Genomic DNA, 16,082 nt, shown 5'->3' with positions numbered 1-16,082 from the left:
TGCAGACCTGCCTTTGTGTGTGGATTAGTGGCAGACTGAAATTCTTGTCTATTCCGGCCTCCACCAGAAGTAGAGATAAAGGCAGCGTGGAGGGTACAAGTTGACTAAAAAAAGAAAAAGGGAAAGCTGAGGGGAACAGAGAGGCCTATGGAGTAAGAAAGAGAAAAAGGGGGGGGGATCGGGGTATAGAGGGCAGAGAGCAGGCAGGTAGGGAACCGGAAAAAGAGCAGGGAGGTCAGATCAGTCAGTCCTCAAGGAAATCAACCCCGAGTGCTCATTGGAAGGACAGTTCCTGAAGCTGAAGCTCAAATATTTTGGCCACCTAATGCGAAAACTCTCTGGAAAAGACCCTGATGCTGGGAAAGCCTGAAGGCAAAAGGAGAAGGGGACGGCAGAGGATGAGATGGCTAGATAGCATCACCGATGCAATGAATATGAACCTGAGCACACTCCGGGAGAGAGCGCAGGACAGGAAGGCCTGGCGTGCTATGGTCCATGGGGTCACGAAGAGTCGGACACGACTGAACAACAAATATAGAGGGCTGCAGAGAGACTGAGGAAAGCAGAGAGCACCCTGGAGCGGGAGAAAGGACTGGTTTTAACAAACGGGAGAGGATTTCCAGGAGAGCTGTGGTGATGCCTAGAAAAGAAAGTGTGCCTGATCTGGCAGAGAGAAAGGGGATAACGGGGGTTTAAACGAGAATGGGTTACAAACCAAAGGTGGTTTCCCGAGGTTTTAATCGCTCTAGTTTTACTATCTTTCTGCTGCAATCCTGTACACACTTTCCTGAGAGTAAGTCCCATTGCACTCAGCGGGACTTACTTCTGAGTTAACATCCACAGGCTTGCGCTAAGAACGAGCACCGCCGAAAGCCCTCTGGAAACACCCTGGCACCCGTTATAGGGGCCAGCGCGGGAAGCGCGGCGGGACCTCGGCACCGCCCCACGCCCCAGCCCACCTGAGAGAGAGACACACACACAGCAAGGGCGGGTTGGTTGTTTCCCAGGCAACCAGAAGCCCCAGCTCAGGCCTCGCGAGAATGGACGCTGGCCTACGACACGCTTCACTTCCGCCACCCGGAAGACCTTGCACGTGATCATGGATTTAAGGCACACTCCTATGCATGTTTAGCGAGGCTTGTTGGGGGATGCTGGGAGGTGTAGTACTTCCCCCCCCAGCCTACACACGCATGAGGAAGGGAAGTGACGGGCCGCGTCAGAACTACATTTCCCAGCCGCCTCTTGCGCTCCGCGGCTCTCGCGGGATCGTCGCCGGGTCTGTCCCCGCGCGCTCGCGGCGCGGCGGTTGAATCAAGGCCGGTGAGGGAAGGTGGCAGCGATGGCCGGGCACGTTGCGGCTGCACCGCCTCAGGCGGAGCTGTCCTTGTCGCCACTCATCCGGAAGCTCCGTAAGTGCTTGATTTCCCCCCTTTGCCGGGCAGACGAGCCCCCTTTGAGCGCGTGCACTTCGAACAGACCTCTGTCCTATGAAAGGGTCATAAACATCTCAGCTTTTGAAGGGAGGGGAGGGAGAATGGAGGCAGGGCACCCGCGGGAGGGGCTTCTCAGGCGTGTCAGCTCCAGCGCCGCAGACGTAGCTGCGTTTGCCTACTCGGAAGTAAGTCCCATTGCAGCCAACTACGTTTGTATACGACTGCAGCCTTCGTCTACAGCCCCGTCTGCATTCAGTAGAGCAGCCCTCCCTAACTTGGTGCTCTCCAGATGTTTTGGGCAGCAACTCCCATAAATCCTGATTTGGGCTGATGGCGGTTGTAGTCATTGAGGGTGCTGTTGGCATGTGCACATACAAACGATCCAGATGCAGCCACGCCCCCCCCCCCCCCGAACAATGGCAGACTCGGGGGCTTTATACCCCTTTTCCCTCGGGGCTCATGAGATCAAAGGGGTTCAGTATGTTCTTTGTTGGTAATGCACCATGTCCTAAATTCCAGGATTGACGTTGTTACTGACAGATTGACATCTCCTTCCAAATCCCCAGCGTTTCTCCAGGTCGCGTCTGTGGTCATAATGTACCGTCCTCCTCTTTTATTGGGCCATTTCCATCTTCTGTAACTGGTACTTTGGCAATCTTCAGCACATACCAGAGCACCCTCATCTGGCCCTCCTGCAATAAAACTATTCATTCTCCATTCACACCTCCCCTTCCTGATCTGGGCTATTCACATGACATGGACTGGTTTAGAATGTTGACCTTTTTACGTTTCATAGTGCTCTCAATTGACGCTTCAATGTTTTGGGTTACAAAATAAGTTTCAGCATGTTTATCATTCAGGCTTGTATTCAGGGTCAAACTTTGCATTCCATTTCTTTTCACGCCACATTTGTTACATTGCAAAGAAAGCAAGAGTACACTGTGGCGCCTGAAGTCAACAAGGTTATCTACTAGAAGCAGGGAGAGAAGTTATAGAGAGAAGCAATCTTTATTGACAAAAAACAAGTAAAGGTGGATTTAAGAAATAAGAGAAATTAATAAAAGCAATAATATAAGATATGGGAAATATAAGTGGATATGAGGAGACATTAGAAAGACAACTTGAACAAAAATAGGAAAAATAAAATCACACTGTGTCATTCTTGGCTGTCGCTTTTAACTCCATAGTGCTGCTACAAGACTGCTTGCACTAACTTGACTCCTATCTGATGAAGAGTGGTTTATTCTTTGTTTTCAGGGGGAACTGGTTTTTGTGTTCTTGAGGTAATTGTGCTCTATTTGGAATACACTTGCTCTTCTTGTATCTCAGAAATGTTTGATTAGTTTGGTTTGTTTTCTTTTAGTTTTGGTAACAATCTGGCTGTTTCCAGAATAGTTAAAGTATTCTTCATTGAAATGTATGTCCTCTTCCCGCACCCCACCTCTACTAACCCATACCGTATGTAAAAGGATTTGTTGGAAGTTTTAGTCTAGCTACAGCCAACTCTAGAACCAGGTTTTCTAGATGATGTAGGGTATAAATTAAAACAATATAAGATAAAGCAGTGAATGATGCAGGAATGAAAAAGGGTGATGCAGGCATTCTTGGAGGACATTATCTCAACCAGGGTTGATAAAAACAAAATCATTGATTTTTAAAAAATGGATTTTTAAAAATTTAAATCAGATTTTAAAAATTTAAATCCAATGTTGAAATTTTCTTAAACCAATGAATAAAAATGAACATAGGTCAATGATATCATCATGAATACTAATTATATAACTTCTAATTATATTCTATGATTATGTAAACAGCAGTTTATGGAAATGGGAGTTCTGTACACCACTGTAGGTGGTGTACAGACGTGCATGCTCACTCTCTCAAGGCTTTGCCTCTCAAGTGCAAAGATAGAGAAAGTCAGTGAATAGAGAATTTGGTGAGATGGGATAGATCTGAACAAGGAGAAGGACTCTGGATATAAATGCAAGGGATAGGGGAGGGGAATAGAAAGTCAAACCAAAGGTGAACAGAACATTTTCATGCAGTCCTGACTCCTGAGGAAAGTTCTGCTACATGTAACCTCCACTGTGTACCTTACCTTGTAATGAAACCTACATCTCTGATATGTATTAAAGTTATATTAAACAATAATGTACTTCTACTAAAAAATGATGATTACATAGAATCTTCCTCACTAGTGATTTAAACTGATTTAAATCAATAAAATTGAGTCCTTCAGAAAAGTGCTTTAAATCATAATTTAAATCAGTCTGAATTACATCAAATCAACCCTGATCTCAACTAATTTCAGTCTGGTTTCAGGCCTGGTTTTGGGACAGGACCAGCTCTGGTCGCTGTGATGGATGACCTCTTGCAAGAGAAAGAAGGAGTGTGACTCCTTGATCCTGCTTGATCTCTTGGTAGCTGTTGATACCATTGACAATGGTATTCTTTTGGATCGTGTCTGTGAATTGGGGGCACTATTTACATTGGTTCTGCTCCTACTTGTGGGGTGGTTTCTAGAAGGTAATGTTGGGCAACTGTACCTCAGCACCCTGGCAATCATTCTGTGGGGTGCTGCAGGATGCCATCTTATTCCCCAATGCTATTTAACATTTGTATGCAGCTGTTGGGGGCAGTCATTAGAAGATTTCAGGTGAGGCATCATCACTGTGTCGATGACACCTAGCTGTATTTCTCTGTGACATCTGAATTGTGAGAGGCTGTGCATGTTCTGAACCAGTGCCTGGATGCAGTGATGTGTTAGATGAGGGCCAAAGCTGAGACTGAATCCTGATAAGACAGAGACTTTATGGGTGGGTGGTTCCCTGGTTCCAGGAATTGAGGACTTTGCATTTTGGGGGTACTCCTAGATTCCAAGAGTACCTATTACCAGCTTTGGTTCGTATGTTGACTGTGCACTTTCCTGGACAGAGATAGCCTGGCCACTGTAATCCATGTATTTATTTATTTACAACATTTGTATGCCACTCCCCATCCAAGCAGATTCTGAAGCAGTGAACACAAGAAGTACAATAGTAAAAAAGATAAAAGATTTTTTATCCATATTAAAATTATTAAAAATAAAATGCCAATAAAAACCGTGGTTGGTCATTTAAGGAATGTTTCCTGGAAAAGAACTGTTTTTAGGAGGGACCGGAAGCAACACAGTGTTGGTGCCTGCCTGATTCCAGGGGCAGGGTATTTTAAAGAAAGGGGGCCGCCACACTGAAGGCTCTTCTGAACCTTGTGCTTAGATTACTGTAATATGCTTTTTGTGAGGCTACACTTTTCCTTGGTATGGAAGCTGCAGCTAGTGCTGAATGCAGTGCCCAAGATGCTGAGGGGCACATTTGGCTAAGCACATATTACACTGGTGTTAAAGTAATTGCACTGGCTACCTATTAGCTACCTATACAAGTTCAAGGTTTTACTTTTGGCATATAAAGCCCTGAACAGGTTACCTGACAGATTGTCTTCCCCAATGTAGACCTGTGTGATTGCTAAGATCATCAGGGGAGGCCTTGCTGGTTGTGCATTGACTTCAGATTTCTGTCTGCCAGCAACCTGGAAGTGGGCCTTTTCTGTGGTGGCTCCCACCTTATGAAAGGTGTTTTAGGCTCCTGTTAAAGACCAATTTCTTTACTCAAGTGTGCTGGTCTGTTTGTCTGCTTATTGTCATTCTTTTAGCTTTGGTTTTAAATATTTTTAAATATTTTAGGGCACAGTCCTATGGAGACTGCCTCCGAACTCGGAGGTGACCGCCTATCCAAAGCAGGGCAGGAGAAGCACAGAGGTGATCGTTCCCTCCACACTCCTCCTGCCCTGCTTTTTTGGCTAGACAGCCGATTGCGGCTGTATAGCTGCAGGAGCACGGAACACCCCCAGAGACGCCCTTTTCTGGCCGCTCCACGCTCCTTTTGTCAGTGCAGAGGACAGGGCTGTTCCGTACTGCCTCTGAAGCAGCACAGAATTGGGGGAAGTTTGTTTCTCCGGGAACCGACCTCGGAGCATGGGCTCCAAGGTTGGTTCCCAGAAAACATCATATCCTATGGTTGTCTAGCCGCTGTCTAGCCACTGTCTACCAGCCATAGGATTAACATTTTAATTGATTTTTGTATTTGTAATTATGTATTTTAATCTGTTTCTGTAAACTGCTAAGAGATATCATTTGATATGGTAAACAGTATATACATTGATGATAATAATACCACCATTGAGTTCAGTAGGGATTACTTTGTATGAAATGCGTTTAGGTTTGCCATCTTAGTCTTCACCTATCATTGCAGCATCTAATAGCTTTATGACTGAGATGCAGAGTTAGGTGCATGTAAGACCATTGGTTTCAGTGGGCTTTGGCATACCTGACTGTAGGCATGAGCAATAAGGTGCAATCCTATACATACTCATTGACCAAAATGTAGGTTCTGATAATATTTCAGAACCATAATTTGGCATTGGGACTTGATTCATTCTGCTAACACTTTCACTTCTAGCCACTGGGTACATGTAATGGACTTTGATTTTGAGCTGGGAGAAAATATATCCTCAGAACCAAACTGTTTTTTGTGAGGATGTAGATGGGATTCTAGCTTTCTCCATTCATACTTGTTTGGATACTATGCAGTATGGAAATGTTTGTATTGGTCTTATGTTGCTTTCCTGTTTATATTACAGTGTCTGGGACACATATACCTGGAAACTCAGAGTGGTTAAAAACGTGGTTTATATCATGTGCATAATTGACAATACAATTCTAATACATGGTTACTTGGAAGTGAGTCCCATTGAGTTTTATTGTTGCCAGATAAGTTTGTATACAGTTAAAAGTGTGTATAGGATTTAAAAGTGAAGAACCTAACAGCAGGCAAGTATGGGAACCAATCCATCTGGACTACAACATACATTCTGTAAGGGAGCAATCCTATGGCCACTAGACACCGTCTAGAGGGCCATAGGATACGCTGTTTTCTGGGAACCGACCTCAGAGCCTGTGCTCTGTGGTTGGTCCCTGGAAAACTGACCTCCCCCCACGTCCACGCTGCCTCGGAGGCAGTGTAGAGAAGCCCTGTCCTCCGCGCTTGGAAGAGGAGTGCAGAGCGACTGAAAGGGTGCAGGGCTGGGGGCGTTCCGTGGCAGGGAGAGTGGAGCTGCATGTACGACACATCCTATGTGTTGTACACGCAGCCTCCTCTCCTGGTCAGCCCGCGGCGGCTAGACAGCCGAAAACAGCTGTCTAGAGGAAAATAGCAGGGCAGGAGAGGCATGGAGGGAATGATCCCCCCACCCCCGTGCCTCTCCTTCCTTGCTTAGGATAGGCGGGCACCTCTGAGTTCGGAGGCAGCTGCCTATCTTGATAGGGTTGTGCCCTAACTTTATTTTGAAATGTGTTTCATTTTTGTTTTTGAACAGGTCATCAGCTGACTGAGATTAGAGAACGAGCTCTTAAGAATATTTTGTGCAAATTAGATCACAGTTTGATTACATATGCTGATTTGGTTCAAGAAAAGCTGCTATTTCTCAGTCTTTTAGAGTGGTTCAACTTTCCTGTAGTACCAATGAAAGAAGAAGTTCTCAATTTAGTGAGCGACTTGGTGAAGGTATGGCTTTCTTTGATACTGGTATTCATTAACAAAGCCTAGAAATAGCGAACTATCTTAACTAACATCCATGCCTACATTAAAAATTAGTTGTATGCTGGCCCACAGTTTAAATCTTACTCTGGTACAAAAACCCTAAAACAACTAAAAGGATATATTTGTTCTGGATTGGTGGGCAGTTCTGTTGTTAATGAAAAAAACATTGGGAACCAATGTGCTAGATCATGCTATATTTGCAAACAGGGCAAAGCTGAGTCTTTTGAAAGGTGGTTTGAATTAAATGCCCTGTACTTTCTTACCTCCTAAAAGCTCAGAAACATTATTGTTCATTTCAAACTCATTATAGCCTTGTAATTTTAGCACCCATCTGCTGTGGAGCAATTGGTTGGAATTGGGGCAGTGGAGTTCTTCTCCCAACTTCGTCCAAATGTAGATCCAAATCTGCAGACTGTGATTGATGGGATTCTGGATGGACTATTTGTGCTACCTTCAGAAATATCTTCTGATTATCAGGCAATGCCTTATCAAGTTCAACCCTTGCCAACCACAGCTAATTCTGGTAAGTTTCCCTTTTGTGTACAATATATTTATTAATAAGTGCAAGCTTTGCACTGAAGACTGCCAGTTTACAGCCAGATACTTCACTTTTGATAATGGCATTCATATTTGTTACTGATGATCCCTTAAGTAACTTCCAGATAAAGAAAAAGTAATTTGAGAATATGAATCTTCAAAAATGGAAGGGGCAGGAGGAAGCAGGGCTACACTGAAAAAAAACCTGGATGGAAACAAATAACATACACAGTTAAGAGAGAAACTGTATTTTACAAAGAACACTGTTACTATGGTTTTATATTTTTAAGTATTGTCTCCAGAAGCTCATGCTGGATACTTTCAACAAGAGAAAAGTCATTTACAAGAAACAGAAACACCACCAAAACAACTAGCTGGTAGGTAATTGTAATACCTTTATGGAAGTCAACATATGTTTGAAGAATTCTGTTTTAATATGTCAGTGCTACTGTGTTACACTAGAAGCATTTAAGTTTCCACATTGCCTAAAAATGGTCCTCTTTAGTTTGATTTTTAAATAGGTGAATCTATCTGTATTGTACTATAGTTATGGCATCGATGTCTGACACTGATTGGATGATCTGATGTGATGGCATGGAATGTTCATGATCATTCCAGGCTCTTGAGGAATAAAGCTACTAGCTTTTGTAAGGGAAACGGATGGTTTGGCTGGGATTAAAACATCACAGAGGTGGAGCTTTGTGATGAAGCAGGGTGAAGATGGGAAAAAAGATTATAGAACATAGGGGAGCTTAAGAGCCAAAGAGGCTGGAAGAATGGTACAGAGTAGGCAACAGACTGAGAATAAGGAATATAAGAAAAAGTGGGTGACTTAAGGAAAAATGCAGAGAAATAGGAAATTTAACTAAAAAGGGATTAATGAGAGAAGAGGGCTGAATTTCAAATATTGATTCAAAGTAACCAGCTACTTAAAAATTAATAATTTTTTAATAAAATAAAATAAATAAAAATCTAATTGCATCAGTCAAAGGAGTTTATTTAATTCTGAACACCGCACTGAGATCTTAATGATATAGGGTGTGATACAAATGTTTTGAATAAATAAGTAAAATAAAATAAATTCCAGTCATGTTTAACATATGGAATCAGTAGATGTAATAATTTGGTTCTTGAATTTGATTCAAAAAGAATTTATCAATTTATCTTTCTTGTAGACTGCTGTGAAGAATCTGGTACTTAGGTTTAGGCAAATAGCCTAAGACAGGGGTGGGTAACTTATGGCCATCCAGAAGTTTTGGCCCAAAACTGCCATAGGCCCCAGCCAGCTTAGCCAGTGGTGAGGCATGATGGGAATTGTAGGGCAAAACGTCTGGTGGGCCACAAGTTGCCCAACCCTGGCCTAAGCCATCTGCTCACATATTTTTAGCATTGCATTCTTATTTTCAGGGTTGGAAAACTGCTCAGAGGCAAAGAAAAAAATAAAAATTCTAGCTTCAAATACTGCTTTGAGACATACTTTTTAACATGTACTGTAAGCCCTTGATTATTGGTGATATTAGAAATTGTTTTACACAGTGAAAAAGTAAATGGGATCAGATTCATGTGTTGTAGAAGCACAGTTAGTTTCTACAATCAGTTCACTGAACGAATGTTTATTTCTTCTATGTTGGGCATAATGGCACACAACAAAACTGCTTTTCTTTCCCATCCCAGTGAAACATGGAGTGAAGTGCTTGAAGTTTTCTACATTTCCTTGGTTATCCTTGACCACAACAGATAGGCATGTTCTTTCCTCAAGTGAAAGGTATATGAAATTAACTGTGTCTTTATTCCATCCTATGACAGACAATACATTTTGCTTGTAATTGATTGTCCTGTCAAGGATTTATTTTGGGGTAGTGAGGTCAGTTGCAACTATGCAGACCAGTAGCTGTTGAGAGTATAGGCTCCTTCCTAGGAAAGTTCATCAACAGTGGGAGGCAAAGATAGTATGTGAGAATGACAATTTTCAGGAGCTTGCAAATACTATAAGAGCTGGGTCCGCTAAGCTGCTGCAGAAGAGTCTGGCTATTCTGGATCTGTGTCTAGAATGATAAGCAGAAGCCCTATTTCTCCTCCTCCCCCTCCTCCTCCTCAATTTTTTTTTTTTAAGCTATACTGAGTCTTGATGAAAGGGTGGGCTATAATCAAATCTCATCTAAAACGATGCACCTTCCACCTACCAATGTTTAAATGTACTTTTCAGCTCACTGAGAAGCAAAAATCATAGGTTAATTTGGAATACTTGTGAACTTCTTCAAGATGTTATCATGCAAGATTTTCCTGCTGAGATCTTTCTCCAGAGACCAAAGATTGTTCAGGTTAGAAATGCTTTCAACTAAAACCTGTTGGGTTGAGGGAGGTGTCAACACATTTTTGACTGGCCTTACTGACTAACCAAAAATTTGATGTTGCCAGGATCTTCCCCTCTGAAATGTAGCACGAAGTTGGAAAATATCCAGTTCCAAGTTGGGATGGTGCCAGGAGGAGTCGGGGGGCAAAAAACAAGACCCTACCCCACAACGGTTCAGAGATGCAGGAGCAGAGGCTTGCTTTGTCTCTGCACTTGTTGGGACCATTGAACTGGGAGCACTGGTGAGGCACAGGGGCAGAGCAAGCCTCTTCTTCCCCTTTTCAGCTTGGAGATGTGGAGGCTTGATATGGCTCTGGGCTGTGGAAGGGGGAAGATTTTGTGTCCTCTTGTCTTTTAGCTCCAGGTTTGGAGGAAGCCTCTTGCCCTGGCATGGGAGACTATTGAACTCTGTTGTATATAAAGAGTTTCGGCTTGTTTAACATTATAGTTTTTGAGGTTCTTTCTATTTGTACATAGTAAAGTAGACTGTTCAGATGCACATTGGGGCAGGGTGGTTAGGCTAACCATGGTGCCAGGTGGTCAGCGCTAACCACTGCAAGAGCTCCTGCCACACGTGCAGCTAACCGTGGCTCGCAGCATGGTTTGCCTAACTGCTCTCCAACCACCCTCCCTCCTGCAGTACTCCAACTTCGCTCTCACACATCCCAGCAGCCTCTGTGGCTCACACGGCTATTACAGGAGTGGTGCTGCTGACGGCTGTTGGTGGCCACTTTCTTCCTCCTTTCTGCTTCCTGTACAGAAATAAGCAAAAAATAAATAAAAATGGTGGAAAATTGTGCAAAAATTGCTGTATATCACTAAAATGCGCATTATCCCCATATGTCGCTAAAATGCATATTTGCACACATGTTCGGACATCATGCTAAGCCATGGTTAGCAACACTAACCTTCTTGCAGCAGGTGGTTAGTGAGCGTGGTTTGTGCATGGTTAATAAACCACCATGGTTGGGTCTGACCCCTGTTCGGATGTCATACTAAGCCACCATAGTTAGCTCAAAACTCCTAACCATCATGGCTTAGCGTGATGTTTGAACAGGCTCATTGTCTTGTAACGTTTGCCTTGTGGAGGTTTATCTTGTGTACAACTTATTATGATCTGAAAAACATCAAGGAAGCAAAAATTGTCATCTGACTTCATTCTCCAAATGGCAATTGGAGGGAGCAATCCTCCGTCCCCTAGACAGCGTCTGGGGGACATAGGATTTTTCAGTTGCTGGGCTGTAGGTCAGAAACAGGACTCCAACTTCGAACCCAGAAACTATGCTCCCCTGCCTTACCCCTGTTGTAGCTGGCACGATTCTCTCCACACCAGCCTTATCTCTGAGCTCAGTAAAGGAGCACATAGGCAGGGGAAAGGGGACAATCCCGGGGGGAGGGGAGGGGAGGAGACAGAGGAAGCTGTGTTACACGGCTTCCTACATGTCACATGGCCTCCCCACCTCCCGCTCCCCAGCTAGACAGGCAAAATTGCCTGTCTAGCCAAAAATGCAGGGCGGCCGGAGCACAGAGGCATGGATTGCCTCCATGCTCCAGCTGCCCTGCATTGGATACTCATCAGCCTCCAAGTTAGGAGGCTGACGACTATCTCTATAGGATTGCACCTTAAATGGGTATCATGCATTTAATATTTAGCTTGTAATTTAGTATATTTATTTACTGTTCTTCCATGTAAGGCTCCCAGGGCAGTTCTTTATGCTCTTAAGGCTCAATCCTATGCATGCTTAGACAGAAAAAAGTCCTCCAAGCATGCATAGGATTTCACCCTTACAGAAGAATTTAGGCTGCAATCCTAAACACACTTACTAGAGAGTAAGCTCCACTGAACACGGTGGGACTTACTTCTGAATAAGCTTGCATAGGATTGTGCTATTAGAGAAGCAAAGGTCCTATATTTGCAAGCGTCACATGAAGAATGAAGCTCTGCAATTTTGGGGGTCAGAACTGTTTTACACCCTAGTCCTAAACAATTGTAGGGGCACCTCTATTTCAGCACAGCAAAAATACCATGGGTTCTAATGTTGCTCTTTCTGCTTTTTGTGTGTGTCCTCGGTGAAATGCTCAGTTGTTGCTATAGCTCCTTGTGAGGAAGGGTAAAATATAGATAAAACTAGGTGTGAGAGGTAAATCTGTGCATTTATAGGGCTGTATCCGAGACTGTCCTTCTGCCAGACAGTGCTGGTAGACTGATTTCCCCTCTCCACTGCAGCCTCCTTTGCACCCCTATAAGCTCCAGAGGGTGTACGGGCTGTAGGGAAGAGGAAGAGAGACACTCCTGTTGTGTGAGCAGAAATCCACTAATGTAACATTGGATTTAGCCCACAGGCTATATTGAGCATAGGACAGACATGCATGCACATATCTAAAAAATCTACCCCATTCCATCAAAGGTGCTGATATAATCATATTATGCCAATAATGCACAGTTTTGTTTTCTTCAGAGTCTTCTGTCTCTAACAACACTGGCTCTTGGGAGAGATGGACAACACCGTTTGGCTTTACAGGCTGTCTTATGTCTGCAGCAGTTATGTGTCTTCTTAAGGAACAGACTTAATTTTCATAGAGATCCAAGTTTTGTCTCAAGTGAAACAGGTCTGTATATAGCTAAATCACGATAAGCAGATTCTTCATTCAGCATCAGCCAAATGTGTTGTTTTTCCATTGAAGAGGGATATAGGGCTATTCAGCCGACATGTCTCTTGCCAGGCAGAGGGGATGTGAAGGGACAGAACACAGATGCTCAGGATTTATGCTCTGCTTAGCTCCTACTGCTAAGTAGCCTTCTGAGAGTTTAACTTGAAACAAATGTGACAGTGGCTACAATAGGTACCAAAACAGACAAAAGGCGTGGTGGACTGCAGGTGCACAAACTTCAGTCTTGTTGAGTTTGCTTTGTCTTTTATTAGAACCCTAAGATCCACCAACCAGAGCCATGTGCAAAATGCGTAACTCAGAATAAATGAGCATTCTGCTCCTGTTTATACTAAGCTTTCCTCATTTCAGCAGCCAAATTTAGCTGGGGGGAAAAACCACTCTGTTAAGTGATTGGAAGTCAGAAACTTGCCAATCTACAGCAAGTCGGCCAGAGATCAACTTTCAGTCCACCCCTGGTGTACTGCTACCAGCAATCATTGATATACACGTTCCAGGCTGGTTATCTGGGAATGAAAATATTTACCTACCATAAGAGAGAGCCTGCCCACCTTATGCTGCTACATAACTGTACTGGCACAAAGGTGCAGTGGAGAAGAAGGGGCTGTTGAAAGGCAAATGGCAGAAAGGATATATTTGCGGGACATGCCAACCCATCATGAGTGACAAGCCATGTACTTGTTTGTTTTGCAAACAACCCACAGTGTGTGATTTGTGTGAGAGACAAACGGGCTTGCTGCAGCTTGTTTCCCCCTTCCTTCCATCTCTGTCTTCCACCTGGTATCCTTGCATCCTGTACAGGATCACCCATCTCGTCTGCCCAGCCCCCTCCCTGCTCCAGTTGCTACCCCTTTTCGGTCACTGGCTTTTTTTTCTTTTTTCTTCGTCGGTCTTTCCCAGTAGTGCTATAGCAGAATAGCACTATAGCACCATGTAGATTTTTTTTTTTAAAGGGAAAAGCAGCCAATGAGAGTGAGGATGAAACTGACTAAAAATTGACAGAATGGGAAAAGTGAAAACATCACATATGAGCAGTACAATGTGGGGGGAATCGAACGGGAACACGATGTCCCCAGCAGCTGTCAGTCGCTCCATCGGAATAACGCTATAGCACCATGAAGAAATTTAGGAGGGGGCGGCCTTCACAAAAAAGGGGAGATTGGGGTGGTACGTACTTTTCTATGAAAAAGAGGGTATGCTGACTCAGGGAAGGGTGCACTAGAAGGAGGACACCCCCAAGGGTCTGATGCATCCTTAAAATTTTGGGAATTGTGAGGGATCGGTGGAGCTCGCTGTCTCTTACCAGCATCCTTCAGACCCATCAAGGCGTTGCCAGGGTGCCCTGCACCCTTCCAAATGCTGGGCTCGAGGAGATTGGTTATGCCAGGGCAGCGGCGGCAGTGCAAATGAATAGCAGCGCCAGCTGGCATGCTCAAGGCTGACGCTGGATAAAAAGCGGAAAAGGGAGATAGAGGGGGAGGAGGAGGAGAAGAGACAAACAGAGACCCAAACAGAAAGAGAGAGATGCAAGCCAGGAATGAGGAACAGCTTTTTACCTGGGAAACAAGAAGTCTGCTCCTCAGGGGCTGCTTAATGTATTGGAGGGAGAAGAGGTCTAACCCCCTTCCTCCATTGCCCATTTAAGAACAAGCTCCAAAAATGTTGCACTGGACTTTGCTGCTCAAGACTGGAGAAGTCAGTGTTTTCCCTAGGAAAGGTACCGGGAGGAAACAGCAGAGAAAGATTGAGCAAAGGTGGGTTTTGTTACTTCTCATGCATATGGCAGAAACAAACTGTGGGGGGATTATTTACCTGCCTGGCATCAGTCCCTGCCGTAGATGAAGGTGGAGAGAATTCTCCTAAGGAATGAGCGATTCCCCAGTTGTTTTATATTCTGTTTGAATACTACTAGTGTTGTAACTAGGAGAATCTTTCTTATTAAACTGTTGAGTTAAAGCCTATTTCTAGCTGTTTTGTCTCTGTTGGAGTCAATGGACCAAGGAGGTTTTGATGTACCTTTGCCACAAGACCCACTCACAGGGATTTGCTTGCAAAGTTGGTAATGTGCTTTTCCCTTAAAAAAAACCCCACACACTTCATGGTGCTATAGTGCTATTCCGATGCAGCAACTTATAGCTGCCGGGGACATGGTGTTCCTGTTCAATTCCCTCCACATTGTACTGCTCCTATGTGATGTTTACACCGGTTTTCCCAGTCTGTCAATGTCTTGGCCAGTTTCATCCTTGCTCTCCTCTGCTACTTTTTCCCCTTTTTGTGTTTCTTCATAGTGCTATAACACTATTCTGCTATAGCAAAAGACAGACAAAGAAAAAAGAAGTTCATTTGTGCAAATGGCTAGAACACGGATTTATTTTTTTTTTATAAAAGGTAGGGACCCAGAGACAGACTTTCCAAAGTGTCATTTGAGTACTCTTAGAGGGTCTGCCACTGATGAAGCTTGAAAAGGGTTGGCCATGATCGGAAAGATTGGCAGAGGTTTTTCTCACTCTTGCTGAGTGACTCGTTTACTGCTTCCCTCAACCCACAATGGATTGAGTGTCCCAGGTTTGGACGACACGCTAATCCATTGTGGGTAAAACAACCCCTAGAGCAAGGCATTAGTTGTTGCCATGGCTTGTTTCAAAAAATTAACCCATCCTGCAGGAAGCTTTCTGGGTTCAGACAACACGCTAACCCATTGTGGGTGCTCACCCACAAAGCGTTGGTGTGTCATCCAAACTCATTCAAAGATAACTGGTTCTATTCTGTTTGCTTCATGTAGGAAACTGATGCAGCCATTGTAGTGAAAACTCTATTTGCAACTAAAGCCATCAATATGATCATGCTGCCTGTCTATGCCTTATCAGTTATAGATTCACCTACATGTGCTGGCATTACTACTTGCCCTAGATACAGAAGTAATACATCTGGAGACAGATATTTGATCAATTTTCACTGCAAAATTCAATAAACCATATTCTTTACATATTTTAGCACCTTTTTTGCTGCTTTTTCTAGTTCTAGCAGAAGGACGTCTAGAAAAATTAAAATTATTCTGGCGAAATTTCTAGTATCAAAAACAGTGGAGTCTTGTTAGTGTTTGTTGAAGTGCAATATGAATGTTGAGCTAATTCATGATTTATACTGGACTGTTTTGATACAGCAGAATAAATAGTAAATATTTCTTTTTTTTTAAGTAGTATTGTGCTTGTGGCATGCTGGAGACATATATCATTATTGTTACTAAAGGTACCATTTCCCAGAATTCCTCAATGTCACATGGCCATGATGCCAGAAGACTCTCTCACTCCCAGAATCCATCTCCTGGAAGTAGTAGTCCTAGGCCATCTGTGATAGGACGTACAGGTCAGCGCCCCAGAGGTGATGGTCAAGATTGGGATGCAGTATCTTCCAGGTAAGAAAGTTGGCAGGTGGCATTTTTTTTCCAAAGTG

General features: G+C 43.7%; 1 protein-coding gene across 6 annotated transcripts in view; it reads left to right on the top strand.

Annotated features, from left to right (window-relative positions):
• Nucleotides 1–1,255: 1,255 nt before the first annotated feature.
• Nucleotides 1,256–16,082, top strand: part of RTTN (rotatin) — a 118,559-nt gene continuing 103,732 nt past the window's right edge. For 5 of the 6 annotated variants that reach the window (XR_014790169.1, XM_084849967.1, XM_084849966.1 and 2 more), the window contains exons 1-8: nt 1,256–1,409; nt 6,846–7,033; nt 7,394–7,592; nt 7,897–7,983; nt 9,281–9,371; nt 9,813–9,927; nt 12,419–12,569; nt 15,879–16,044. Coding sequence is in view for 5 of the 6 variants with exons in the window: in XM_084849967.1 (XP_084706093.1) it covers nt 1,340–1,409; nt 6,846–7,033; nt 7,394–7,592; nt 7,897–7,983; nt 9,281–9,371; nt 9,813–9,927; nt 12,419–12,569; nt 15,879–16,044 (1,067 nt within the window). In the remaining variant the exon portion in view is untranslated. The remainder of the gene's footprint in view (nt 1,410–6,845; nt 7,034–7,393; nt 7,593–7,896; nt 7,984–9,280; nt 9,372–9,812; nt 9,928–12,418; nt 12,570–15,878; nt 16,045–16,082) is intronic. The other variant, XM_084849965.1, reaches the window with a different exon arrangement.

This window comes from Heloderma suspectum, chromosome 4 (assembly GCF_057233095.1).
Source record: "Heloderma suspectum isolate Gila_16-S chromosome 4, 16-S_ref, whole genome shotgun sequence".
Classification (NCBI taxonomy): domain Eukaryota; kingdom Metazoa; phylum Chordata; class Lepidosauria; order Squamata; family Helodermatidae; genus Heloderma; species Heloderma suspectum.
This window is presented reverse-complemented; position numbering and strand designations above follow the sequence as displayed.